Consider the following 25791-nt stretch of genomic DNA (forward strand, 5'->3'; position numbering starts at 1 on the left):
CTTTAACCAACATGCTCTGTGTTTAGAAGTTCGGGATATTACTGTAGTTTTGAAAGAGAGCTTTTTCATTCTTGCTTTCAACTGCTCAACAGGTGTCAGTTATTTTATCATATTTGTTGTTACTACACCAAGATTTGGGCTGTGCTCTTCGCTTTGGTTCCTCTTAAATGAGCCTTCGTCTGGAGAAGGAGGCAGCAGCTATGGCTCTTGCTTATGTATATCTAATATTTGCATGACAAAATGGGTTAACTGGCAGTGGTTTTCAGAGGTGTTCCTGAGCCCATGCAGTGATTCCCACCGCAGAATCATATTTGTTTATAATGCGGAGCTGCCTTAGGGTCACAGGATTCTGTATTTTCTTTATAATTTGTTGTTTTATATCATTCAAATGATTAGATATTATACTTACTGTACTGGAGATGAAAATATCCACAAATTGTAGGTTGAGAACCATTTTTAGATTGTTGAACCACATTCCCAGGCATCCTTTCATAAAGTGGCAAATCTCTTTCCATTTTTACTTCTCAGTGGACCCAGCCTCTCTATTCATGTTACCAACCTCTTGTCACTTAAAATAATAAGTCGCAAGAAGTTCAGCTGGGTATTTTCTAAGGATTATGGGACTTTTAAAGCCATTTGTAGCCCCTGTCCCACCTTTTTTTGCTTAAACGAGTTACTGGAATCAAATTCAAAATGAGGAAAAACTCTTTTGTGAAAAAAAACTAAAACATTAATTGTTTCAATTAAATATGGAAATGAAATGATCTTAAGATCTTTTTATTAGTAATTTGCATCACAGCTTTTCTGGAGGGCAAAAATATTAATGTTTTCCTCTAAATTCTAAAAAGCTTACTGAGATACTATACAGGCATAACAGCATGGTCAACCTCCAAAAATGTTCAGCAGTGGAGGGTAATTAGTTCAGTTTAACAAAAAAACTAATTCCAACTTTACAATTTTCCCATGACGGCTGTATTCAAATGCAAAGCTAAAGGTCACAGTGCTCCCTGCATTGCAGATAACTTCAAGCATTGAATAAATAAATACTGACATTTGGAGACGTTAAAACACAAACATTCAGAGCCTTTTTCTGGCAAGACCCCCCCTGGATACTTTAAAGTTGCACATAATGAGGTCTTTCGGTCCCAGGCGGGCTCGTCCAGTGTCCAGACTGTAATTGTGTCAGCACAGGCACAGGGCAATGATCAGAGTATTATCAGGGAGTGAGACTGAGAGAGGTACAATTCAGTCAGAGTTTTTGTAGTTGGTGAAGAGGTTGTAGAGAACTCTGAGGGTTGACTTGAGGTTCAGGTTGACAACATCTGGAAAGCACAAAAAGGAAGGCAGAGACTATTAGTTTACCAGGCTTGGCTAGCTTTCAAGGAGAAAATACAGACTTTTGATGTGTACAGAATACAGATATTTGAGGAAAAAAAAACAAACTGATCTCCAGAACACTGTAGCACAAAATAAATGGGCTGTTCTACCATAGAGTCATATTTACAATGCAAAGGAGCCTCGTCTGTAATTACTGTTGGACAGAATTCCTTCAGACAGTTTCCAAGAATTCACAAATGATTAACATATGATAACTAACTTCCTACCAAGTGATTCAAAGGCAGAAAGTAGGCTTCATTTAGCAGTTTATTTAGAGTTTATAAGAAGTGATTTTTAAGCAAAGAATTTTTTTTTCTTTTTTGGGCATTGTTAGAAAAATATTTGAAGACAGAAAGCAGCACTTACAATAACACACCACAGAGTGAGACATATTTACACATGTGGAAAAGTTATTCTAGCCAAATGTTTTTAAGAGGAGAAAAAGACACATTTCAAAAAGAATCTGGATTATAAACACTTCAAAGCCATTGTTGAGAAATAGAGAAGGAGAAATGGTTATTTGCATTTTATTAAAAATTCCTTTGGGCAGTAATAATAACAATTTATGTTTTTTAACATTTGATTAAGATATCACCTTATGGTACCATTTGGAAGAGCAGCGCATTAAATGGTTAAGTGAGAGCATGAATAACTGAAAATGGAAGTAGAACTTGAGACATGAGTTTAAGAGCTTCTTCGGGGGTAATTCAAGATATAGAAGAAAAACATGAAACCGTGATAAATCAGGAAATCATTTTGAAACAAAAATGACATTTAAGTAGCAGGTCACGTGTAAATTTAATCTTGCAGGAAAGGTGCAGCCTGAACAATGAAGTGCTGATCAGGGCTTAATGAGGTCAGCAGTACCCATCGACTGCTTAAGCTTAAGACGAGGTTTCCATCTACTGGACAATCATTAGTATAACTGGTGCTGTTGAAGATCAACAATGCAACACTTTTCAAAAGTGCCCTTATCATTCTCCAATTAATCTTCTGCTGGAAATTCATGTTTTTTTTACCCCCATTTGATCTTGTAATAATGTAATGAAGCATAAAATACCTTCTGGTCTCGCTTTGGGTTTCTTCAGACCTCCATCCTGCATCAGCTCAAAGGCAAATGCCACATTGTGGACCTGAGAGGGAATAAAAGTGACAGATAAAATATTCCTGCACTGATCTTTCAGAGTCCTATAACCTTGCATTTTTAAGGGTGAGGTCACCTTCTGCTCGAAGCTTTCAGGCGTGAGGAAGAAGCTGTACAGCGGGACAAAATAGTCTTCCAGCAGTCCCATCAGTAAAATCAAGTATACTCCATCGGCAAACTGGATGCACGCACACAAACACACACATATACCGTAAATAGTTATTTAGTTTATATGCATACATACACAAATGTCAGCTGTCAGACCACATGAGCACAGCACATCTTTAAAGATGTCACATAGGTCACTTCCTACTTAAAAATCTGAGCTCACACGAAGATAGAAGGAAGCTGACATAACAAAACTTAATATATATATATATATATATATACACATATACATGCATACTAATGATGATATTAACTGTGCTGTGAAACTGATGATATGACGTGGCAGATAAACTATTCTCTTACCTGAGATTCCAGCTCAGTAACTTCCAGGTTCAGCTTATTCAGATGTTTGTTCACAAAGGTGATGAGTGACTGGTAAGAGAAGCAAATAAGCATGTAATCTTAACGATGCTGAACATCAAAAGATTATACTATCCATTAACGTACAAAGAAAAGCGTTTATCTTACCGTTTTTACCACATTAAGCTTGTCAGGTGCATGATCCAGCAAAGTGTCAAATGCATCCCTCTCTGTTATAGAAGAGATCATTTAAAGATGGGAAAAATAGCGACTGATAACTATAGATGGATCGTATTATGTATAAACTGGTAAAAAGCTCAACACTTCAACTGTTTGAGAGAAATTTCAATGGTGTAAAAAAAAATATGAGATGCTCAACACCACTTTCATCTGCATCCCTGAAATTGCTGAAGCTGGTTACTTAAAAGGGCAACAGCTGGCATTGCTTTTCCAAAGAATGAAATACTTCCTCTCCACTAGTGATTTAATATCCTAAACGGACTATCATAAATTTGCTTATTGGATTTTTTAACTAATTGAATTACCAAGATTTAGAGGTCCTCTTCTGACCAGTTTGTTGAAATTGTGCTCCTAAATTAATCTCAGCAAAGGGACTGTGCCATGAATGAGAGTTCAACGTTTTGCTAAGATGCTGAACGATCTCTCTGAGCTCTTTGCTGAGGGAGCCAAGAAAACAGTGGTACATTTCACTAATTCTGTTCCATGAAACAGATGTGTGGCTGGGACTCACCAAATCTTCCCAACATCATTCTGAAAAACAAACAAGAAAAAGAAACTTTAAAAAAATACTTTACAATGTTTCAGTTGTGCTTTCCAGATTTTTTGGCCTTCTATTATTTTGTTTAGCATTAAAACAGATTTCATTACAATGCTGAAAAAAATACACAAAGGCGATGGATATTTAGAGAAATGGCAGCTCTCACTCTGTGGTGCTCGTCAGCTCTTTGGTCACAACAGCGGTCTGCAGGATGCCTTCACGTTTCTGGACAGACAAAAACCAAAATAACTTTTTCACCAGAGAACAACAAGTTTTGCTGATGCACCTCATGAGAACCACATGGACAGTCGAGACAGTGACAAAAGCTGCGAGATGACTGAGGCATTTAGCTAAATTATAAACTGACGCTGCATCTTTCACCTTGATATACAAGCCTCATTTCATTACTGTTAAGGATCAGTTTATAGATATCTCTTTGATTTATTGAAGGTGCCTTGAGAGGCAATGTTTTATTCACGTTGTCTGTAATTCACTTTTATACCTCCAAAATGTTTCCTCGTTAAATTAAAGTTACATTATCACGATCATTTCACACGTTGATGGGACACTTTACCTTAACCACCACCACCTGTACAGACACATGTTCAGGTAGTCTGATAGGGGCCTGGAAGTGCATAGCGAGAGCCACCAGCAGGTAAACGATAGCAACCAGGTTCTTTGAATGGATGGCTGTCAAAATAATAATGAAAGGGGACAGTCAATTCTTTCACATAGTAAGCCTCCCGAAACGTGAAAGGAGATCGCTGTTTTTTGGAGCTGTTTTTTTTTTGCAGAAAAATTGAAAAACTGGAACAGACTGTGACAAATGAAGCACAAATCAACGTGACACTGGTACTAGTTTGGGTTCTGAAATACTGAAATGAAAATTTCCTGATTTGTGTTACAAATCAAGAAAAGCAGTTTATGGGAACTCGACATTTAGGAGGCAGGAAGAATCAATTCAATGAAAGATATTTCATGGAAGAAAAACAGGCTCCGGTACGTTCCATGATCCACGCTCACTAAGAGCTATGATTATTTCTTCCTTTATGTCTTCAATTCTGACCATCTTTCTTCACCTGTCCTCACAAGTACCCCAAAGTTAGTGGAATGCAATTCTTCCCTAATAAAGTACCACCTTTAAGCAGCAAATAACTGAAAAACTGTAAAACTCACAGTCCACACTCCACTCAATGGTCCAGCCATGAGGTCTCAGCAGATCATTGACAGCCTCCAAAACTGTCTGAAGCTTCTGTTTCTGGCCTATCTCCGACTGGGTCACCTCCGCCACGTTTAACTTCCTGCCTGACAACTTTTCTGTCACCAACAGGAAAGACAGGGGTAATATAATTATGTTTGGTCAAATGCACAAGAAAATATTTCCATAAAACAGAAAACAATCACAAAAACTTCAAGATAAAAATCAAGATTTTATGCAGCCGAATTGTGTCATACTGTACAGACACAAGCAGCAAACACTGTCCTATGAGTTAGAGAGGCTTGCTTCATGTGTGTGGACAGGCAAAAAAGATACACAAACTCCTACGGCGTCTTACAAAGCGGGAGGAAATCCACACTAAGTCTGTAAAACAAAAGAGTGCCTCAAAGCAGAAAAATTAAACAGCAAATGAAAGTTCATGCCAATGTTATTGTGGGTTCTGGCCTTTGGATAACTTGAAAATGAATCTTGTAAAAAGTCAGTAAATACATGCAAAAAAGATGACGATTAAAAGGAAGACTTCTTTTCTTTAAGTAGTGAGTCAGCGGGGGAGTCAGGCGGCTTAGCTGTGGTGCGTGGGTTCAAATATTTTCCAGGAAAATGGAACTGCAGCAGCACAAATGTAACAAAAGACTAAGATTAAATAATATACCAGTGTGATGAAGAAGTGTGAAAACTAAAAGGGACTTTCGGAGAAATCCCACATAACTTCACACAGTGGATTCCTGCTGTGCATTTTTGTACACTTGCTCTTGACACCAAAGCAACATATGTTATCAAATGTGGACAAACTAATGCACTCATCCGAGATGTCTTGTTACTGTACATCTCTGTCAGAAGAATTAAAAGGAGACAAATACTACCCAGGTGTAAAATACTCTAATACAAATAATAGAATATCATTGTAGAGATAGACATTTTTTTTGTGTTAGAACTGTAGTAACAAATAACAGTCACAAGGGGGGAGCCCGTAACAGGCTGAAGACATTCAGCGTGGTTTTATGCACAGTTGACTTTAGCTTGAGTCAAACTGAGTTCCAGTTCAATGATCATTCAACTGGACCACTCTTCTTGTCCCACTATATGTGCACGAAGTATGTCCAATACTGTGGACTCAACTGTTTCTAACTTTCTCTGTGGGAAATAGTCGTACATGTAAGTAAAGTTCAATTTATAGCACAGATGTTGTCTTTAAAATACTTGAAAAATATGTGAATGAAAGCAGCTTCATTAGAGATATTTAACAATTGGCACAAAAAGTTGTCTTGAAGTGACAGAATTTATTGCATAAATAAATTGTTTTTGTCAGCGATCAAGAAAGTGTCTCCAAGACTAATATTATTAATACGGCAAAAACTGCCAGTGTACCAGTAAAGCAGGAGTACTAAATATTCAACTTCAGTCACTGGTAAGTTTATTAGTTATTGGAGCAGCTTGTGTTGAGCTAGCTCATATTTGATGTCAGATCAATGTCTCTCAATGTATGCGATGCTGTTGGAATTTAAAAATGTAACATTATCTATTCTCAAATTGGCCCGTTAAAGGTTTGATAGTTGAAAATGTGAGCATTTCTCACCAAATAACTTCTGGAGCACTTGTCCATCATAACAATCCTCCTCGAGGTCTTTGACTATGATCCTCTCCTCCTCCAACTCGCTGTTGATCCAGTCGATCAGGACCTACAAATAGACCTACGATCAAGCTTTCTCAAGTCATATTCTAACGATCATGCAAAAATGTAATCCAGAATTACCTTCAAAAGATCTTTGAATTTAAGATTTTCCCGAGATGTTGGGTCCAACATGATCCTTTCAGCATTTTCCTCTGTAGAAAATAATATGTAACAAATGAAAACAACACATTTGAGAGGAAATTTAAAGTTGCACCTTTTTATATATATATATATATATATATATATATATATATATATATATATATATGAATTCCTCTCTTAATCAGTTTGCAGATGTAAGTAACATTTATTGAGACTTTATGCCCCCAAAAACAAGTACAAAATATTTTCCCTTTCACTTATTTCAAAAGTGATTCACACAGTTACAAATGAAAAAGGCGTCTCCACTCCACCCACTTTCATTTCCTGCTGCTCCACTGTCAAAGACCCCATCTGTCAACATGTGTCAACAGATTCATGTTCATATCTTTTGTGACCCGACTAACCTCTGACACACCGTTTCCAAATGTCAGGTAGGGCCTTTCTTGGTGGAGTTTGCATGTTTTCAATGTCCATAAATGGGTTCTCTCTGGGTACTCGGGCTTCCTTCCAAACTCCCAAAATGTGCATGTTTGGTTAATTGTTGATTCTCAATTGATCCTAGGAGTGAGTGTGAGCTTCCGTGGTTGTTTGTCTGTTTGTTTGACCTGAGATCGACTGGTGAACTATCAAGGGAGTAACCCTGCCTCTTGCCCACTGGCAGCTGTGATAGGCTCCTAACCCCAACAATGCTAAAATGGATAATGCGGGTATGGAAAATGAATAAAAATGAATGTGCTTATGCACATTGAGCACTTACCCAGCAGAGTATCCTCTGGATGGATTTCTGTCCCTGAAGGAAGCAGTGGTGCATTGATGGCGTTCTTTCCCTCCTCATGGAGATCACTCACTAGTGAGACAAAAACAACCCATAAAGCTTTTCAGCAAACACACAGAAAAAGTGACTGAGCTAATTAACAACAAAAAAACTATATGAAAGTCACGCAGGTAAAGTCTGTGGGTTACAGAGGGGAAAAAAATGAGAATAACAAACCAAAATGTCATCACTGTCACTGGTATTAGTATTGGTGTACAAGTACCACAAAAACTCCTGTGGAAAGAAAGGTCTCTGACACTTCTTCAGTCATTTAACCATAATTCAGCTCCTGTTATTGTGAACAAAGTGGCCTCTAATGAACTCCAAATCCTAACTACCTCAATATTCACAAAGAAAAAAAAAAAATCACAGGCATATTGGTGAAAAGTAACTATCTACTCAAGAAAAAACTGAGCTTTGATGTTTGAACATTTGATTTTGTTTAGATGGTGTGAGACAGAGATTGAATACCAGTATATGGAGAATTTACAGTCAGGTTTACAGTAATCCCATCATCCTGTTCAACACCATTATGTAAGGTATTTTGCAAGAAATGCACTTTTTGACTTATCAAATGTTTATTTTTTATTATTATTGCTGCCAGAGGTGTCACGCATGTGTCATTTCCTTTCATTTTCTTACCCACTTCCTTCCATTTTAGATTGCATTGTGGAGCAGCAGTGTCCATCCACAGAGCCCCCCAAAATCCAATTCAAGCTGCTATTTTAGAAAGGTACAGTGAGTTTTACTAACTTTTGAGGCAAACAGATACAGTCAAAACATGGCTAGTATGTGAATTTGGTACATATTAGATCTCTGAAATTGTTTCAAAAGTGATACGACACTCTAAACTGGCAAATACTTTAAGTCTAGTTTGGAATGAAATACTTTCTGCTGATTTGCTTCCCCTTTCTGACTGCAGTGATACTCCAGGGATTTACAGGCTTTCTACTCCTAATGGCCTTAATGCTTTTATGTTCCTCTTTGTACATTTTCGTTTGTACAATCTGCAACAGGCTGAAACCCAGTCAATACTCTCCAATCGGTTGTTTCATTGACTTGACTATTTATAAAGCCTCAAAGGACAGGCAAGGTGAAACTTGACATAGAGAAATTCCTCAAGCTTTTTCGAACCGAAAGCATAAAAAGAATTTAGAACATTCGAACTGAATGTTTAATAAACTAAAGTCTACAGAGTTTGTTTATTGTACAGTTGGAACAAACCTATGCCTTCAAAGTGTGAGCCATGAGAAAATAAATAATAAATAATTGGCCCAGGACGAGGGGTCCCAACAGATTTCCTATCTGAGTCAGGCTTCTCATCAAGCCCTGAATCTCACTACAGATCAGCAGTTAGCTTTGCAATTACAGAGCGGGCTGTCTGCATTTCATCATAATTGTCCTGCTTCCTGTCTGTGTGTCCGCCTTACTGTATTACTGCTGATTTGGACTGAGTTGGACACAGCTTTGGCACCTCAGTGGTCATATGATCAAATATTACCCATTAACCACACAGCACAGTTAAGACAAATGATAGATAAAAAAAAAAAAAACACCTTATCGATTTATCTTAATATCCGACTAAACATATTAATGGACTTTAACTAAGCCCGAAGGTAATAGGTCCCACTTCCACATTTCTCCTCACAAGTTCCTCAGCGTTAGTCAAATTACCTTGTTTCTTCCTCTTAGTCCCACACAGCAGCCCCGCCATGTTCCCACGATAGACCAGTGGATTATCCCTTATGACAGTGATCGAAAGTAGAAAATGCACAGTGTTCGTATGTTCAGTGTGTGTATGTGTGTGTGAGTGACTTGCAGTCAGTGCAGCCGAGCAGGAGCAGGGGCGTCATCACGTGTTTATTTCTGTCACAGCCTTCTACCCCACCTCTGCGGTCCAGTTACCAGAGAGGCTGAGGGAGGTGTGTGTGAGTGTGTGTGTGTGTGAGAGAGAGAGAGAGAGTGTGTGTGGCTTTTTGCATGGGACAGGAAGGAGGCGCCACACTGGATGCGAAGGCGTCAAAGCGTCACTACAAAGCAGTTACCTCTGGGGTGAGGACACAGGGCAGACTTCACTGACCGATCACAGGTAATGTAATAAAAACTGTTACTGTGCACTCTGTAATATGAATTCAGCGGGGTGCATTTTCTCACACAAACAATGCTCTGTAATATGCCTCGACAATCAAAACTGTTATTGTTTTTTATTTTATTTTATTTTGCTGCATATTTCACAGCAATGTAAGACTTCAAACGTCTTAGTGAGCATGTGGGGCCTTCACTGTGTTTTGCTGCAGCAGAAAATCAATAAGTCAATGACTGTGTTCCGGTTAACAAAATTACACTAATTCAATAGGAATAAAGCTCAAGAGACATGCATCTTCTGCCAGTGTCACTGCACAAATTTGTGTAAGAAGTTCCTCTGTTCCATTTTAAATCTTGTTAAACGACAGTTTAGTCAGGACAGCAGGGACATATGGTGATATTTCATTTGCTTAAGAAATGTGAAACGTATAATCAGCCTGCACCCTAAAATACGGCATTAAGTAGATTGAAATCGACCTCCTCTGGTTGGACTCGGCAGAAGGGGGAGCTGGTTAACTGAAGCACAGGGGAGGGATATAAATAATGTGGCAGAATGGAGAAGACAGACTGGAACTTAAATATAGCTGTGTGTATTTACGCCGACATCAGTGAGTAACAGCGGCCAGGAGACGACAGAGTTTACGTTCCACTGGGGGCCTTCAGTGGATATGTATGAAACTAGGGATACACAGAATTGTCAACATAAGATAGATATGGGCCGATACTCAGCTTGTTGAGCTTGTAATTGGCCTAATGGCAAACAGAATAATATCAATAGACGGTAGTGGCCGATATTTATCTGGTGTATCCTGGTTGTGCTGCACTGACTTTTCCCTGACCCTGACTAAACTTATTTACATTTAATTTTGCTGGGACACAAACAAACACACGCACACAAATTGTTGGATCACGAAACGATGGAAAGTCACTAAGTTTGTTATAGTTTAACAGACTAAAAAGGATCTTTTGAATTAAAGGTTATAATAAAGGCTTTGTATGACTTTGTATGACCACTCAACTTATAATTAAGATCTTAAAAATGTTTAGTTATTTCCTATAATGCATTAGTCATTGTTTCCTTAGCATTAAAGAAAGAATAAAAGAAAAAACAATCAATTTTCAGCCAACGGCTAAACATATCTTTATTATGTGTATAAGTCCATAAATTCCCAATCGATCCATCCCTAGTTGAAACTATTTGAACTAATTACATGTAGTATTTACTTCACCCGATATGTTATACACTTATTGGAACAAGACCACGATGTGTCTGCGCAGAACACATGTTGCTCCTCCTGGGTTGATCTACTGAATTTCTCTCCTGTTAAAGATGTGCGCTGTGGTGTGCGATATATGATGGGTCAGACAAAAAAAACAATATATCTAACAAACTAAAATCAATATCGTAATATATATTGCAAAATCTACGATAAAACTTTGTAACCACCATTTTGGTGACCCTGTACCATATTCATTGTTTGTTTTTATTTGAACATACTCATAGTGATACGGTATTTGTGTGTTTAATTCGCATGATTGGTTTTGTCTTGCATAGCACTTAGTATTGTTATCACGCTCTGCATGTATTAATAGTGACCTGCCATGGGACTGCAGATAAAAACCGGCCCGAGGCAACTCTTTTATAAAACACTGAATGGTAGCATTCATATTAAAGGATAATTTGAAAAAAAAAGATACAGAGAGGGTTATCTCAAAGTTCTTACAATGGAACTTCTCTGTGCTCTCCAAAAGTATTCCTAATAGATGGAGACGTATGTTAAACTTCCACAATCCATAGTAACGAGGTATTATTGGTTGGTATAACTGTTCACTTATGCAGTAACTACTCATATCCAATGCTTATATTTGCATCAAAATGCTTTCAAATCTTAAAATGATCAAAGTAAAGCTCAAAGATGCAAAGCAACAGTATAATATTACGTTTCAAGTAATGTTCAAGGGAACTTAAAATATTTGCCAAGCATATGCACAATGAATTGTTTGAATTAATCCAAAATAAAGAATGGCAAATTTGCATCTTGGTTAGAAAAACAGATGACTTACTGTTATTAGCATCCATCCCACAGCAGTCTATATTTCAACTATATTTTGTATTTTGTTCAGTGTTGCCACCCTGTTAAAATGGTCAGGATGTAACAACCAAGTGTCATCCCTTTTCCAACAAGCTATCTTTGCTAAACTGTCTGCTGACAAAGATACTTTAGCCTTGTCAGAGAAAAGCAGACTTCCTTTCAGTTTATCAGGATATACAGAAAGAGTCAGATGCCATACTCTATCTATGAACCCAACTTTTCAACTGCAGGACTTTGGACAGTGTGCATGTCTCGTCAAATAGCAAGATGTTCCATCCCATTCTAATTCAACACGGGGAGGTGAGCATTTCAAGAGCCAAGCCACACGTCCCTTTCATTAATTGTGATTATTCGGCAAAAGTGAAGCAACTTTTCCAGTGGTAACTCATCTAGTTGGGTGCACCCTTTAAAGAATCCAAAGCGCCACGCCCAAAAGTAACAGAAACCACAACAGGAAACTGATCCACCATCAACATTAACTTCTCCTTTTTTCTTCTTGCTACACTGATTTTCTAATTCTAAATCTAGCCTAACAACAATAGCTTCCTATTAAACTAAACTGTGCATGAAAAACAATTGACCACACAGGGGCACTACACTCTCATCCATCCACACTCCAGAACTCACCACATAAAACACTGAGTGAGAAACACGTTTTGGCAAAGTTAGGTTGAGTGGCTCAAACAGGTTCCTCTTTTCACATTTATAACTCCCTGACAAACACTCACACCTCAACAGGTCTTCTGTCCAGGCTTGTGAACAACCATAACTTGGGGGCCTACTTCACAAATCTTTAATTTTTGACTCTGTACCTGCTACTTTTATTAAATCAAGCTCACTGGAGAGCCTCCAAGGTCAAGTGCAAACATGGAAACATCCATCCATCCATTCATTTTCTGCCTAATCAGATTTAATGTTGCAAGAGGGCTCCGCCCTATCCCAGTGGCCATTGGGCAAGGGGCCGGGTGCAGCCTGAACAGGCTGCCAGTTCATCACAGGGCCACCATGGAAACAATTATTCTAAATTCCTTATTACACAGATCTCCACAGATCTGTCAAAAATAACCCCCATTTCGGGGCGGTCTGTGGCGTAGTGGGTACAGCAGCCCCATGTACAGAGGCTATAGTCCTCGCTGCAGCTGGCCCCGGTTCGAATCCCGCATTGGACGGCCCTTTGCTGCGTGTTATTCCCCCTCTCTCTGCCCCCTGCTTCCTGTCTCTATCCACTGTCCTATACAATAAAGGCATAAAAAAAGCCCCCAAAAAAATATATTAAAAAAAAATAAATAAATAACCCCCATTTCCTTGTATTTCCCTTAAAAAGGTTTAAATGCAACCGCATCCTGCTCTGATGCGACAGTAAAGTCATGTCAGTCCCCAATAAAGCTTTTCATGAAACCTGTACAATGTCTCCTGCAACCCTCTACTCGCATTCAAATGCGCCATTTTTCAGTATGTTTGGGAAGTGTGAAAACAAACTGCTTTTAGATGCACAGCAGGGGATTTTACTGCTCGACTCATCTGTGTAGGATATTCGAATCAAATCCCTTTTAAAAGGAGGGAAAACAATCACAATTTCAAGATGAAGGATGGAATTCCAGGAAGCTCCAAAACAATTAAAAAGTCTCTGACCTCCTGCTGGTGGCCCTCCTCCAATGGAAATTAAAAACACATGGCTGCAAGAGGAAACACACAACACACACATGCACACTTCCAGGCGCTAAGCCTTGCAGCTGTCCGCCTGACCAGACACAGACTGGGCTGTGGGTGGGCAGAAAATAGTTCAAGATAAAAGAATAAGTTAAAGGGTAGTTTTGATGTCCAAAACAAAGTAAGCGCTGTAATCTTCTTACACCTTTATCTTTACAAACTTGCATTCCTGTCACAGGTCACTGTGTGTGTGATCTATTTATATTTACTTACCTCATGTTTGATGCCAGAGGAGTTGCTATGAGGTCTTTGTCTCGCCCTTCATGAGATCAGAGAGCATTTCTTTTCCATACAAAGGTGTTTAACTGTATCAAAACTGGAATAAAAATTCACATTTTTTTTTTTTTTTTTTTTTTTAAATCAGGTAGGAAAGTGATTTACCAACATTTACCAGTATTGAAACTATAAAAGAAAACGTTGCGAAGTGACGACTGCTTTTAAGGTTATAAACCACGTGTACAGAATCAGACGCTGGTGGTGTCCCAAAGGAGAATTTTAATAGCGCATCATGCGATTGCAGCACCATGGACAGAAACACAACAGGAGGGAGGAATGGGGGGGCTTTGGTCAATTAAAACAAAAACAAAAAAGAAATCCTCCAAATGACTCACCTTCTTTTGATCTTTTCTTCCGGACCAGGGTTCCTCCTAATTTCCCAAGAAAGGACTCGTCCTTTTTCATTTTTGCCGACTGCAGTGTCGCAGATGCGCTCGGAGTCAAAGACATGTTCAGTGTCGGCCCGTCAGTGCTCACTGTTATCTGGCGGTTGTTACTCAGCACACCCCTCCCAGTGCTGCGTTCAGGTACCGGAGGACGATCCTTGCCCAGCCAAAAAACACACAGAGAGACACACTCAAGGGTTTAAGACACGGCGGCGCTTGGAGATCGACACACAAATAATGACTCACACGTGAGCGGGAGCTTCATCCGCTTCATCCGCAGCGCCACCCACAGGCATGATGAGCAAAACAACCTACTCCTGTGTCACGGTTATATCAATTAGACAGAATAGTAGCTGCAAAGAGACACACTTTTAACAATGAGCTACACAGTGACAAGATATTACTAACTACCACAAAGACTCAAGAGATGATTACGCATACAGAACATGCATAGTAGCAAAATTAGGCGACAAAACAACCACGATGAAACAATGTTTGTTGCTCTGCCAAACGGAGCAAAAACACAAACAAACAGAAAGATGTCTAGATGGTGTCTAGAGATGTCTAGATGGCTAATTGGAACGAATGGGCAGTGGGCTTTTGTGTAAATATATGTTATGTAAACTTCCATGAGCACATGGAAATGTCAAAGACCATAATTATTGCCACAAAATGTACATTAAACACAAATTCTTAATAATGTGCAAACCTTGGAGTTTGGTGATGAAAACATAAAAGTTTTAAATCATAAGTTGGCAAGAGTTAAAAGATTAAGGGTCAATTTAATAGCATAGACTAGATAAAGAGAAAAAAATGTATGTGTAGTAGAAAAGGTCAAAAAGTTATTAAGTAGAATTACAAAGTTTGATAGTAAAGATTAATCTAAATCCTAAAGATTTTGCAAACTAACTCAAAGCTGGTGGTTGCACAAGTATCTATGAAAGAACAGCACTGCATATCTGATTTACAAACCGCACCTAAACACATCAGTGGTAAACAAACAGAGTGAACGTTCAGGAAAACAAAGTGACATGTCTTCATCTTTTTCTATCACGTTTTAAATGAAAAGAATGCAGGAATTCTTTAGATTTAGCAATAATTAAATGAAAAAACCTGTTTTAAAAAACATTTTTCTAATTATCATTCATGATCAGCTAAACAGTGCATTTTAGACAATAAAGAACCAAGATAATATACAACAAAAATGTTCATTATCAGTACTGCATAAAATGTAAATTAAAGCATTACAATTATTACAGTACAATAATTTAGACAACACCATATGTGCTCAAAGGGTCAGTTTATTTGATGAAACAGTGTGTAGCATTCATAAGCACAGCTAGACAATAAAAGCTGCAAAAAAAAAAGCTTCAGCGTCCATCAGCTCCTCCGCTTCCTGCTGCTGCTTTCAAGAGACAGACATTTCAGTTAACATAGTGCATGTAATCTTAAGCTCTGCGGATGTGCGATTATGTTGAATGCTGTAATGCTGCTGCTGTGCTTTCACCTGTTGTCTGTAGGAGCTTCCAGTCAGCCTGCAGCCTGCGCCTTTGCCTCTCCACGGCCTCCACGTCCTCTGAGAGAGGGGCCTGAAGCTGCTCCAGAGGAGGCGCAGGGTCCCCGAGGAGGGTGGAAGCTGTGGGACCCACACATGCCTTCTCATTCTCCTGAAGTGCAAAAAAAGTAATGAGTGTTGGGGAATATTTTGGACACCTTGTCTCAATTCATGAAACCTGCCCCAGCCATCTCACCTGCATTAGTACCAGGGTGTGTCCTTGTGCAAAGCACTGCAGCAGGCCAATTAGCTGCTGCCACATACTGTCACACACTCCACTTTTTGGCATCTGAACCAGGAGGACAAGACTTGGTTCGTACTCGTATCCCAGGGGTAAGAGGAGGCCTAACACGGCCTGTATGAACCCTGACATGTCACTGCAGCCCTGTGAGAGGACACACGAAAGCACAAAAGACAAGCATATATGGTGTGATCGATTAAATGTTTCAGTAAATCTGACCACACTATACCTGAGACTTGCAGTTTCTAAATACAGTATCTAAGGGAACACTAGTAAACTAAAATGATTAAGAAAGGAAATTTAATCTTGTCCAATCCTGTAAAAGCGACTCTTCTCACTACAACACAAAGTACCTTTTTCAAACACACAGGAACATAAAATTTGCTCGTCTGTTCTTCCGCGTCTTCGCTGCTGATCTGCACCACAAGTGTTTTCCTGAGGACAGAACGATTTTGTTAGCATTTGTTTGTGCTAATATGGACAAATTGGGATTTTTTTTTATAGAATCAAAAGACAAAGATACAGCGAGCATTAATGATAATCACCCATCTTCTGAGATGTGGATGGGGACCCTGCCGTTGCCGACACACACGACCAAAACCCTGTATTAAAATAGATGGATGGTCATGTTCAGTCATTTCATCTCATCTTTGAAAGGAGTGTAGACTTCACTAGTGTGATCTTATATTGTTATGATACTCTAACTTTCCTCTTCACTTGCAATAGAAAAAATGATCACTAATGTAGTTGTTATGCAAATAAACCTATGAGCCATAACGACACATAAAACCATGAAAAACTTCTAACATTTTTTAAATGTATAGATTGAGATTTTGGGAGCATTCATTCACTTCTTTGTATAGAGTTCAATAGAGTTAAATCAAATAGCACTGAAGCTACTGCCATTAGCTTAGCAAAAGACCTGACTTTGTCCAATCACAAAAGAGCAATCTGCTTATCAGAGCCTCGAAAACTCACTAATTTGTGTTTATTTAACATCTAAAAGAACAAAACCAAAAAAGTGCTGTTTATTTATCAATGAGGGAATCAATAACTAGTCCTGTAGATAATACCACCATAAAATCATAAATCAACATGTATGACAAAAGTACAGTAGCAACCAATCAGGGATGGAGATGGGGATTTTGGACAATTTCATTGAAATTGCACACTTGTTATTACTTGCTGTGATGTAAATGGGTATTTTTGTTGTCTCTTTTTGTAGTTTATTCATACCATCATAATGTATTTATATCGCTGTATGTAAATGATGTATGTACTGTTGTGGAAGAAGTAACTATAGAGCTGTTGCCTGTCTCAGCCAGGACACTTTCACTAAACAGATTTTGATTCTTGACACATTAATAAAATAAAATTAAGAATCAAAACGGTGCCTGGCTTATAACTGTGCAGTGCAAACTGTAAGTTTGAATCTCAGATTTTTTTTTAGGAAGGTGCACGGACGTCTCAGGCTTGAGCAGAGGAATGTAAAGACACATCTTCAGTGACAAAACTTTGCACAGATATGAACCAGTTTCCAGTCCCCGTGGTGAACCGGGCTGGTCTAACTGTTTCATGGCTATAGCTTCACATTTACTGTGAGATATGAGAGCGATGTTAGTCTTCTCATGTCACACTTTCAAACTGACTGCATCTTTCAAAACTTATCTATAATTTTAGAAGTGAAGAACGTCTCCATAAGCCAATTTTGTTTTAAATCAGTAGCAAATGAAAGCGTACAAGACAGTTTGCATAAGTTTAGAATAAATCCACATTTCCATACCGGTTGCTGAGAGTAACTCCAACATGCTGAACTACACACATCATTGCCATGGTGACACTGTGGACCACTGCCAAGCCATTGCAGATCTGAGAGGCAGTAACAAAATATTAGCCTGCGGCTCACATCAGCAGATAAGAAAATACAAGCTGTTTTTACAGGGCCATCACAGCACAGCACAGCACAGCACTCAAACAAGGAACAGACGCTATTCCTGGCTTTACCTCATTCTTCTCCATTTTCTCTACCAGGGTAATAATGCTAGAGAGGGTTGTAAGAGCATCGCAGTCATCTACGTCTTTAAGGAAATTCTCCCTTGAGAGAAGAAAAAAAAAATTTAACAAAGAGAACAAGATTGAGTAAAAATAAATGTTATTACTATGAATAATCCACACCTCAGCTTGCTGAGCGTGAGTGGATCGAGCTCCTCCGGGGAGCTGATGCGTTGACATCTGTCTGGAAGAGCCACATCATCAGGAAGCACCAAAGCAGAACGAATCGGAGGAGAGAGGCGCTTTGGAGGTTCGGGCCAAACTTTTTCCTCCGTGCTTTTCTCTTCCTCTCCCATTTCTGTCCTTTCATCTTCTTCTCCTGGTAATTTGATGCGCTTGGTGCTGACATGGGAGTTGGGTAGATTGGCTGGAGAAGGGGTAAACTTCATGAGGCGGTGAGTATAAATATCACAATTGGTAAAGTAAACCCTAAAGTACTGCTAGCAGTTACAGTGCAATTTCAGTCTGTGTCGTTTGGGGATGAGGAATTGTTCAAATATGTCTCATGAGTGAGCATCAAATTTGCACAACAGCTATGTGGGTTCTCTACCTGCGTGTTTGAGGCAGGACCAGTACTGCCTGTGAGCTGATCGGACGCACTCAAGAGACTCGAGAGCACTGAAAGGGAGCAATAAAAACTGGTTCAGTTAAAAGAACTCGCACAATAAAGTTCGAATGATGGTGACGCACACCTTTTGCAGGGAGCGCTGAGACTTGGAAGCCGAGGTGGAGGATCTCCAAGCAAAGTCTGAACTGTCTGACACACAGACTGGGGGAGGGAAGTCAAGTTGTATCCCCCCTGGAATATGATACAAACTTTTAGAATTTAGGGTTCGTCCGATGTGACGGTCACAACAGGTTTCATAAGCTACAAGTGCTTTGAAGTGGGGCTTGGGCGTGGACATTTGAAATATTTGATGTAAGTATATGTTGCACAGCCTAACCTCCAGAACACAACAAAGTTTCCCCCCGGCAAGATTCATTAGAAGGTGAGTGAGGTGGGCAAAGATGTCCGGAGTGGCACACATTTCCCCCTGACAACAAAGAAAAATCCACTGTCCATGTAAAGTCTCAGTGACGAAATTATAGTAAACTTACCGGACGCAAACTGTGATGGACCCGTTCAAATGACTCTGCATTAGTTCAGCAGGCAAAAATAAATTAAATCTGATAAATCTTTCATGTTTTATTGGAGTGATTTATATTCGGTACCTCTGGGTCACCGATGGCCGAGTCAAAGCCTGCGCACACCAGGACCAAGTCTGGGCAAAACTATGAGAAAAGAAAAGAAAAGAAAGAAAGAAATCACATGCTAAGACAAATTCTGCATAATACCTCATATCACTTTGCAAATTGTGAGTTTTCCAAAACTGGGCTTACCTCGTATGCAACTGGCAGAAGAACGTGACAAAACACTGAAAGATAGTCACCGTTTTCCATTCCCACCTGTAATGTCATAAAAAAAGGCCTCAAAAACACAAAGCCTGCAAACACCATAGTTCAAATCTTATTTGAGAGCAACAACCATTGTCAATAAATTGAATATTTTCTACAGTAAATACGATATTGATACTCATTAGCCCATGAGTGCAAACCAAAGGTAATCATCTTTTCTACATGGAGTTCACACATTGTGCTATTTTCCATTGAGGTCATCAAGCCAGTCATTTACACGGTTTGGAGCTCGATAACTGAAGCTTACAGCAACCATAATATTCTTTTTATCACTTTTTATCATCTTTCACTTTATGTAAAAGTAAAGAGTAAGACAATGCACCCTAAACATTCATATACAAGATCCAACCCAAGGAATATGGGATCAATAACAACTTCAAATGCACAGTCGGTCTATGTTTACTTACCTTGTTCCAAGGTACATTTATATTGTACCCAGCCCCATTCTCTTTGCCAACATTGTCATAGTCTGACTCTCGAAGATTAGGCCAGAATTTCTGATGCTCGTAGCGGTGCCAAGAAAAGTAGAGAACACTGAGCAAAAGGAAAAAGCAGGATTCAAATTGACAACCAATATCCCTTTAACCTCTAAAGACCGTTCCTTCACCTTAGACTCACCTTGGATCATCTTCAAAGCAGTGCTGCACCCCTTGACCATGATGTATATCCCAGTCTACAATCAAGATCCTAAAAGATCATTAAATGTGCAAATATGAGGCTGCCTTAAGAAAACTGACAGCTCAAATGTTACAAGTATAAAAACAAAGTGAACATTTGAAGTCCCGCTACCTTTTAAGGCCATATTTTTGCTTGGCATATCGAGCTGCTATGGCCACATTGTTGAACACACAGAAACCGCTGGCAGCACTGCGCATGCTGTGGTGTCCTGGTGGTCTATCAACAGCGACAGAGAATACGCGTTATGATTTCATCCAGCTTTTATCATGGATTGGTTATTGTTCAGTCTTCATGTCTTACAATTCCCCATTTTATAATAGCTGTCTGGGACTTGCTCCTTCCAGTAGAAAGTACAGACCTCTTTGATATTCATTTACAGATTATTTTATTTTACCATCGTGTGTACTGAATAAAATAGGTTTTTATTCCTCCACTAAGGCAAGAGAGCCTTCCTGCACTAAAGCGGAGCAAACAATGCATATTATTTTCACAATGCAGCATTAGAGCACACATTATCAGCTGTGTCTCAGCTGTGTCTCACCTGACCAGAGCCATGCCATTCCTCACCTTCCCTGTCATAACACTGTCCAGCAGTTGCAGTGCAGACCCCACAGCCAGCTTGGCACAGTGATAGATGTTCTGGAACAGCAAACAAACAACAGTGAAAGCCACAATCTGAGAGCCAGTCCTGGGCAGATGTCAGACATAGTTGCAGAGTGTGAGACTAACTGGGTGGAAGTAGACATCACCATACTGAAGGGTAAACTCCTTCAAGTCTTCCAGAGTCATGTAAGGAGTCTTTTTCACAGCCTCCAGGTATTCCTCGCTGTTGAGTGCGTTAAAGTGCAAACAGCTGAGTGATCTAATCTTCATGAACAGATTTCATTCACTGAACGAAGACAGAAATCTGTACAGAAATCAGGGCTGACCTGTGAACCAGCAGAATATCTGCCTCGGTGGCCTCGCGAACAGGAATGGGGATGCAGCGCTCAGCGAGACCATCCCTGACCAAAGCCTCATGACTCACGGTCAGACGCTCGGGTACCTCGATCTTACACGCAGGACTGGAGATAAAAACTTTATCTAAGTTAATGAATTTGAACATGAATAAATATTAATTTGTATTTTCCCCAAGTCTGAAAATGTTTATTATTTGTTTTCTTTTTTTAAGGTAGACATTTTTAATTAAGACAGGCATTTTTTTCATATAAATAAATAGTGGCATAAATAGATGAAAGTTATTAAAAACCCCACAATCATGAGAGCACACCAAATAAACTGAATGATACTGCATTTATACAATGTTAAAACTCAGGCTCCTACGGGGTTACAGAACCTAATGGTTCGCAAAAATATCCAACTACACCAACAAAGTACAAGAGAAAATCAGTTCAGGAACTTGAGGGGCCTGAGTTCACAGCTGTTAGCATTCTGGCTAACACACGGGGTGCATCTTACTAAATGACCGTGTAAGCAACATTAAACCAAGTGTTCAGTTCCTGCCACACTCCGACGTTTTCAAATGTCTTTAATAATTTGGGCCACACAAACAACACTAGTGTAAATTCGTGCGTTCACTTTTTAAGATATTTACAACTGCATGAGTTAGCTGATAAATGGCGTCACAGCTCAAATATGTTAACATTTTAGTTTGAGGGACGTTACTGAAAGTTACCGTCAAACCTGTGTTAACAGGGCACGGTTGAAAACAGGTTGTATAGTTTATAGACATTTTATAGTTTTACTGGCCAAGCGACATTAACCAGCGCCATGCTCATTTAGGCTTGTTTTATCAGCTAAAATAGCTGTGTACACCATGTGTGTTAACTACTTACTCAACCCAGAGAAGTTTGTATTTGGTCATCTCCTCATCATAAATGAGAGCTGTCCCCATCGTCATTATTTCAGAGCACACAAAGTGTGCGAACAGCAACACGAGTAAAGGAAATCCTCCGTGATAGTTTTTTGCTTGTATCGGACTCTTACTAGCAGTACAAACTGCGATTTATAAAATCGATAAGCATGCACCTCTGATCCTCGTTTTTTGTTGTTTGATTTCTCCCGCAAGTGCACAGTATGAGACGGTCTTGATAGACTTATTTGACACCAAGCAAAAGATGTGTAAACAGTGGGAGCCTGTGTAATCGATGTAAGTCGTATGCCTGAAGGATGTCAAACAAGTTTATTGGTGCAAGAGTGCCATCTGTTGGACGGAGTCTGGTACTTCTGACATTTATTTTCAGCCTGGCATATTTTTATCTTTCAGACTGCATTTTTTTTTGGCAGTTCTTTGACAAAGTTCTTCACAGACATTGCGGGTTCATAGCATTTACATATCTTTTTATTATTTATTTTTTTATTTAAATCAGACGTTAAACCTGACAGATAAGTTATGCGATTTGGTGAATGTGATTCCTCTCCTACCCTATTGTCTTTTATCAGCCACTCTGCACCTGTAAAGTTCTTCTGTGTTCTTATTTTTCCTAATCTACACTCATTTCTCTTTTGCCATTACTTGCATTGATAGATTATGGAGCAGTAAGTATCACTATCCACTTAGTCCACTTTACTTTTGGTAAATTTGTCTATGTTTTTTCATTTTCAACTGGGGTGAGTTACCCGTTTATTACGTACATCTAGCTAAGATTATTGCTGGCTAATTTAACAAATTTTCAGAAAAGTCATTCCATAATGAAGACTATAGTGTCTTTTGTTTTCTTGCTTTAAAAGAAAAAAAAGCTGAGTTCTTGCTTCCACTTTGTGGCTGTGGTTTGAGTTGCAATTAAATTGTGTTCTGTTACATTTTGTGGTATTTTTTTAATATTATTTGATATTATGTCTACCAATACTATTTCAAATGTAATGGACCAAATTTAGTAAACTTCCAATATAAATCAATGAATTCAACAACGCCACAAACTTCAGTTAAGTCTTTGAGACAGCTTGATCAAAACTGGATATTATACCTGGATATTATACCTATAAAAATTGGGTTCTCTGGAGGACAAATGTAGAGGGAAAAAAAGTCGACTTAAAAAGAGAAAAAATTCAGATAGTTATCCAATGATTTTTTTTGTTGTTTAAAAACTGTGCCACACAAATCAACAAACATGCTATATAAAGAATGCAAAATGTATCATATTACATGAGAGCCTCTGGCCTGACAAGGGATCATTTTCTGGATGTAGTGTTTTTAGAAACAGATTATTTTTTCCCGTGGGAAATGTTGCCATTGAATAGACTTTTTTCTCAGTGTTCAATTGATATAGATGTTTACTTTGAAAATATTGACATTCAATGTAGTTTCTTGCAGAGAACAAGCATAGCTCAGCAAGTTCAGGCTGTTGTTCTGCTGGAAAATATTGCACACAATGAAGACAGCAAACTTACTGAAATTACATTTGATTGCGCAACATTTTTCAATTTGAGCTTAATTTGAGTTCATGTGGCCTGTTTTTCCACCACTTCTCCAACCCTCTCCATCTCCTCCCCACCCTCAGTCTTGTCTTCTGTTTCCTCTTGTGTCCTTGTGGGAAAAGTGGAGCTCCTTTCCTCTCTCTCATCCTCCTCATCTTCCTTGTTTCCCTCACTTCCCTCTGCTCCTCCTCTGCTCATCCTGCAGCACATAAGGAGAGCTTCTCGGCATCTTTTCCTGAATGATGGGTCACATGCAGCGTAAAGGAGAGGATTTAGGCAGGAGTTAAGGTAAGCTAAACAGGTGACATATGGGTGAGCGGCGAGCAGAGTCTGGTCCAAAGAGCAAGAGTATGGGACAAACCCAAACTCCAGCAGCATGGACACAGTTTTATTAACATGCAGAGGCAGCCAGCACAAAAAGAAAGCCATCACTAAAGTGATGATGACTCTGAGAAGTCTCCGCTGGCGCCTGCGGTCAGGGCGAGGGCCCCGTCCAAAATGTCTGCTGAGCAGCTTGGCCAGTGAGCAGTAGCAGACCAGTAAGATGACAAGAGGAAGCATGAAGCCGATTAGAGTAGATTTCAAACCCAAGGCAGCAGCCCATAACATTTCTACCCTTTCTTTTTCGGTCTCTTCCAGCTCTGCTCCAATCAACATGGAGTAATCCATTTGGCAGGAAAGGATGACAGTTCTGGAATCAGCAGATTCAAGCTGCCAGTCATCCTCAGACTCTGGGTCAAGCTCCACCTCCCTGACAGAGCGCAGTAGCAAACCAGGAAGAGCCAGGACTCCCGCCACCACCCACACCCCTCCAAGCACCCACAAAGACCTGTTGGGGCAGCTCTGTGGGGGATGGTGGCTGGAGTGCCGGCGTCCTGTCAGAACCCAGTACCGCTCCACACTGAGCATGCTCAAGCTGAACACGCTGGCGTACATGTTGAGAGCAGTGAGGAAGCTGCTGATTTGGCAAAGGGGCTGCCCAAAAGGCCAATGGTAGCCCATCGCTGTGTAGGCAGCCCACAATGGGAGAGTTACAAGGAAACAGAGGTCAGCTAACGCTAAACTGGCTATCAGAGAGTCTGTCAGAGAGCGAGATGAACGAGGCACGGAGGGAAGATTGGAGGTAGAGTTGGAGGAATGAGAGTAAGGTCTGTAATTTTGTCCTGAGGAATCCCCACCCTTTTCTTTGTTTGTCTGTGAAAAAGGCACACAGGGAGCTCTACCAGCACTGTTAACCTTCTGCTGACTGGTTCTGAATGTGCAGCAGAGCTGTCCAAGTCCAGTTTTATGTTTGAATCTTGTTCCCATCCTCCCCTTGGCTCGGTCCAGGTAGGCCCAAAGCACCAGGCTGTTGCCGAGGCAACCAACCAGGAAGGCCAGCAGGTAGACAGACGGGATGATGGAGAAGGAGGGAGACCAGTCGCTGTAGTCGCAGTGGAAAAGGGGAGGGGAGGTAGGAGTGGGGGAAGTGAAGAAGGTTGGGTCTGACATCAGTCTGTTTTTACACGGATTTGTTTGCCATTTCAGTTCAGTAAAGGCCAAACTGAGGTGTGACCAGCACAACGTCTGGAATTGGAAAGACCAAAGTCCTGTGCTGGAACAACTGTTTCAGATAAATGGGGTCCAAATTCCAGGAGTGCATCTGGCTCCTATTCACTTTTACTTCCTCTCGTGTTGGCTTGGACAGTCTGAAAAAAACAGAACACAATGAGATGCTACAGTTTTAGCAATAAACACAAATTCCGTGAAAACACGATATGAGCAGTTTTTCACTATGTCTCAAAGTTCAACTTCAAACACGTCTAATGCAGGATTTATGCTTCTTCGTGCCCTCTTGTGCACAGATCCCTCTTGAAAAGCGCATTCTGCTTGCAGTCAGACTCAAGGTTTAGTGAAATGTAAACATTCAATCAAACTTTGATTTCCAGCAAGGGAAATGCTTTCACACATTCAGGATCAGGAGTGCGCAAAGACAAATTTGAATGGTTCTGAATGAAGTAACAGAAAATCCCAAGCACACTGCACACTGCGTATCACTGCAATGAACTACACAGAGCAACAGCTGCTGTTTTAGATCAGATGCTTTGAATTGTAATAGTTATTTATTCATTGATCTTTTTAACTAGTGTTGAAACTCTGAGTTTAGATTTAAATCCCCTCATGACATGTTTTGTGAGTAAATGCATCATCCTATGCTAAATAAGATTTAGAACTGAGAAGCATTTTGATAAAGCTCACAGATGAGACTTACCTCAGTCGACTTCAACAG

General features: G+C 39.7%; 3 protein-coding genes across 6 annotated transcripts; all 3 read right to left on the bottom strand.

Moving 5' to 3' along the window:
- Positions 1-761: 761 nt before the first annotated feature.
- On the bottom strand, positions 762-14344 carry parvb (parvin, beta). 2 transcript variants are annotated; one of them, XM_075470286.1, is made up of 13 exons: positions 14074-14344; positions 7518-7607; positions 6740-6810; positions 6563-6665; positions 4944-5084; positions 4342-4457; positions 3934-3992; positions 3741-3760; positions 3158-3219; positions 2993-3061; positions 2598-2699; positions 2438-2510; positions 762-1322 (listed from the first exon to the last, which is right to left on the bottom strand). In XM_075470286.1, exons 1-13 carry the CDS (start codon positions 14186-14188, stop codon positions 1246-1248), a joined length of 1098 nt encoding a protein of 365 aa, XP_075326401.1. In that variant the 5' UTR covers positions 14189-14344; the 3' UTR covers positions 762-1245. The 2 variants fall into 2 exon arrangements, with proteins under 2 accessions (XP_075326401.1, XP_075326402.1); XM_075470287.1 differs by lacking the exon at positions 14074-14344 and adding an exon at positions 9249-10765.
- Positions 14345-15407: 1063 nt separating this feature from the next.
- Positions 15408-22271, bottom strand: hdac10 (histone deacetylase 10). 3 transcript variants are annotated; one of them, XM_075470285.1, is made up of 20 exons: positions 22134-22271; positions 21035-21169; positions 20835-20931; positions 20647-20744; positions 20217-20321; positions 20046-20114; positions 19835-19961; positions 19353-19418; positions 19185-19244; positions 18917-19006; positions 18665-18771; positions 18523-18590; positions 18096-18339; positions 17925-18015; positions 17704-17789; positions 16466-16522; positions 16274-16355; positions 15876-16064; positions 15632-15791; positions 15408-15529 (listed from the first exon to the last, which is right to left on the bottom strand). In XM_075470285.1, exons 3-20 carry the CDS (start codon positions 20892-20894, stop codon positions 15495-15497), a joined length of 1794 nt encoding a protein of 597 aa, XP_075326400.1. In that variant the 5' UTR covers positions 20895-20931; positions 21035-21169; positions 22134-22271; the 3' UTR covers positions 15408-15494. The 3 variants fall into 3 exon arrangements, with proteins under 3 accessions (XP_075326400.1, XP_075326399.1, XP_075326398.1); XM_075470284.1 differs by having other exon boundaries at positions 15408-15526; positions 21941-22271; XM_075470283.1 differs by having other exon boundaries at positions 21941-22271.
- Positions 22272-23546: 1275 nt separating this feature from the next.
- aplnr2 (apelin receptor 2) lies at positions 23547-25013 on the bottom strand. Its single transcript, XM_075471194.1, has one exon. The coding sequence runs from the start codon at positions 25011-25013 to the stop codon at positions 23547-23549; it is 1467 nt and encodes a 488-aa protein (XP_075327309.1).
- Between the last annotated feature and the right edge of the window lie 778 nt (positions 25014-25791).

Source organism: Odontesthes bonariensis, chromosome 7, assembly GCF_027942865.1.
Source record: "Odontesthes bonariensis isolate fOdoBon6 chromosome 7, fOdoBon6.hap1, whole genome shotgun sequence".
Lineage (NCBI taxonomy): Eukaryota > Metazoa > Chordata > Actinopteri > Atheriniformes > Atherinopsidae > Odontesthes > Odontesthes bonariensis.

Bases quoted from the DNA above. Each gene is read 5' to 3' on its own strand.
- aplnr2 (XM_075471194.1), bottom strand. From the start codon at position 25,013: ATGTCAGACCCAACCTTCTTCACTTCCCCCACTCCTACCTCCCCTCCC.
- hdac10 (XM_075470283.1), bottom strand. From the start codon at position 22,005: ATGACGATGGGGACAGCTCTCATTTATGATGAGGAGATGACCAAATAC. The intron at 21,170-21,940 runs GTAAGTAGTTAA...TTTTATCTCCAG, and splicing joins TACAAACTTCTCTGGGTTGA to TCCTGCGTGTAAGATCGAGG. The intron at 18,591-18,664 runs GTGTGCGTCACC...GCTCCCTTTCAG, and splicing joins CTCAGCGCTCCCTGCAAAAG to TGCTCTCGAGTCTCTTGAGT.
- parvb (XM_075470286.1), bottom strand. From the start codon at position 14,188: ATGTCTTTGACTCCGAGCGCATCTGCGACACTGCAGTCGGCAAAAATG. The intron at 4,458-4,943 runs GTGAGTTTTACA...TTATTTTGACAG, and splicing joins CATTGAGTGGAGTGTGGACT to CCATCCATTCAAAGAACCTG. The intron at 2,700-2,992 runs GTAAGAGAATAG...GCGTGCATCCAG, and splicing joins TTACTGAGCTGGAATCTCAG to TTTGCCGATGGAGTATACTT.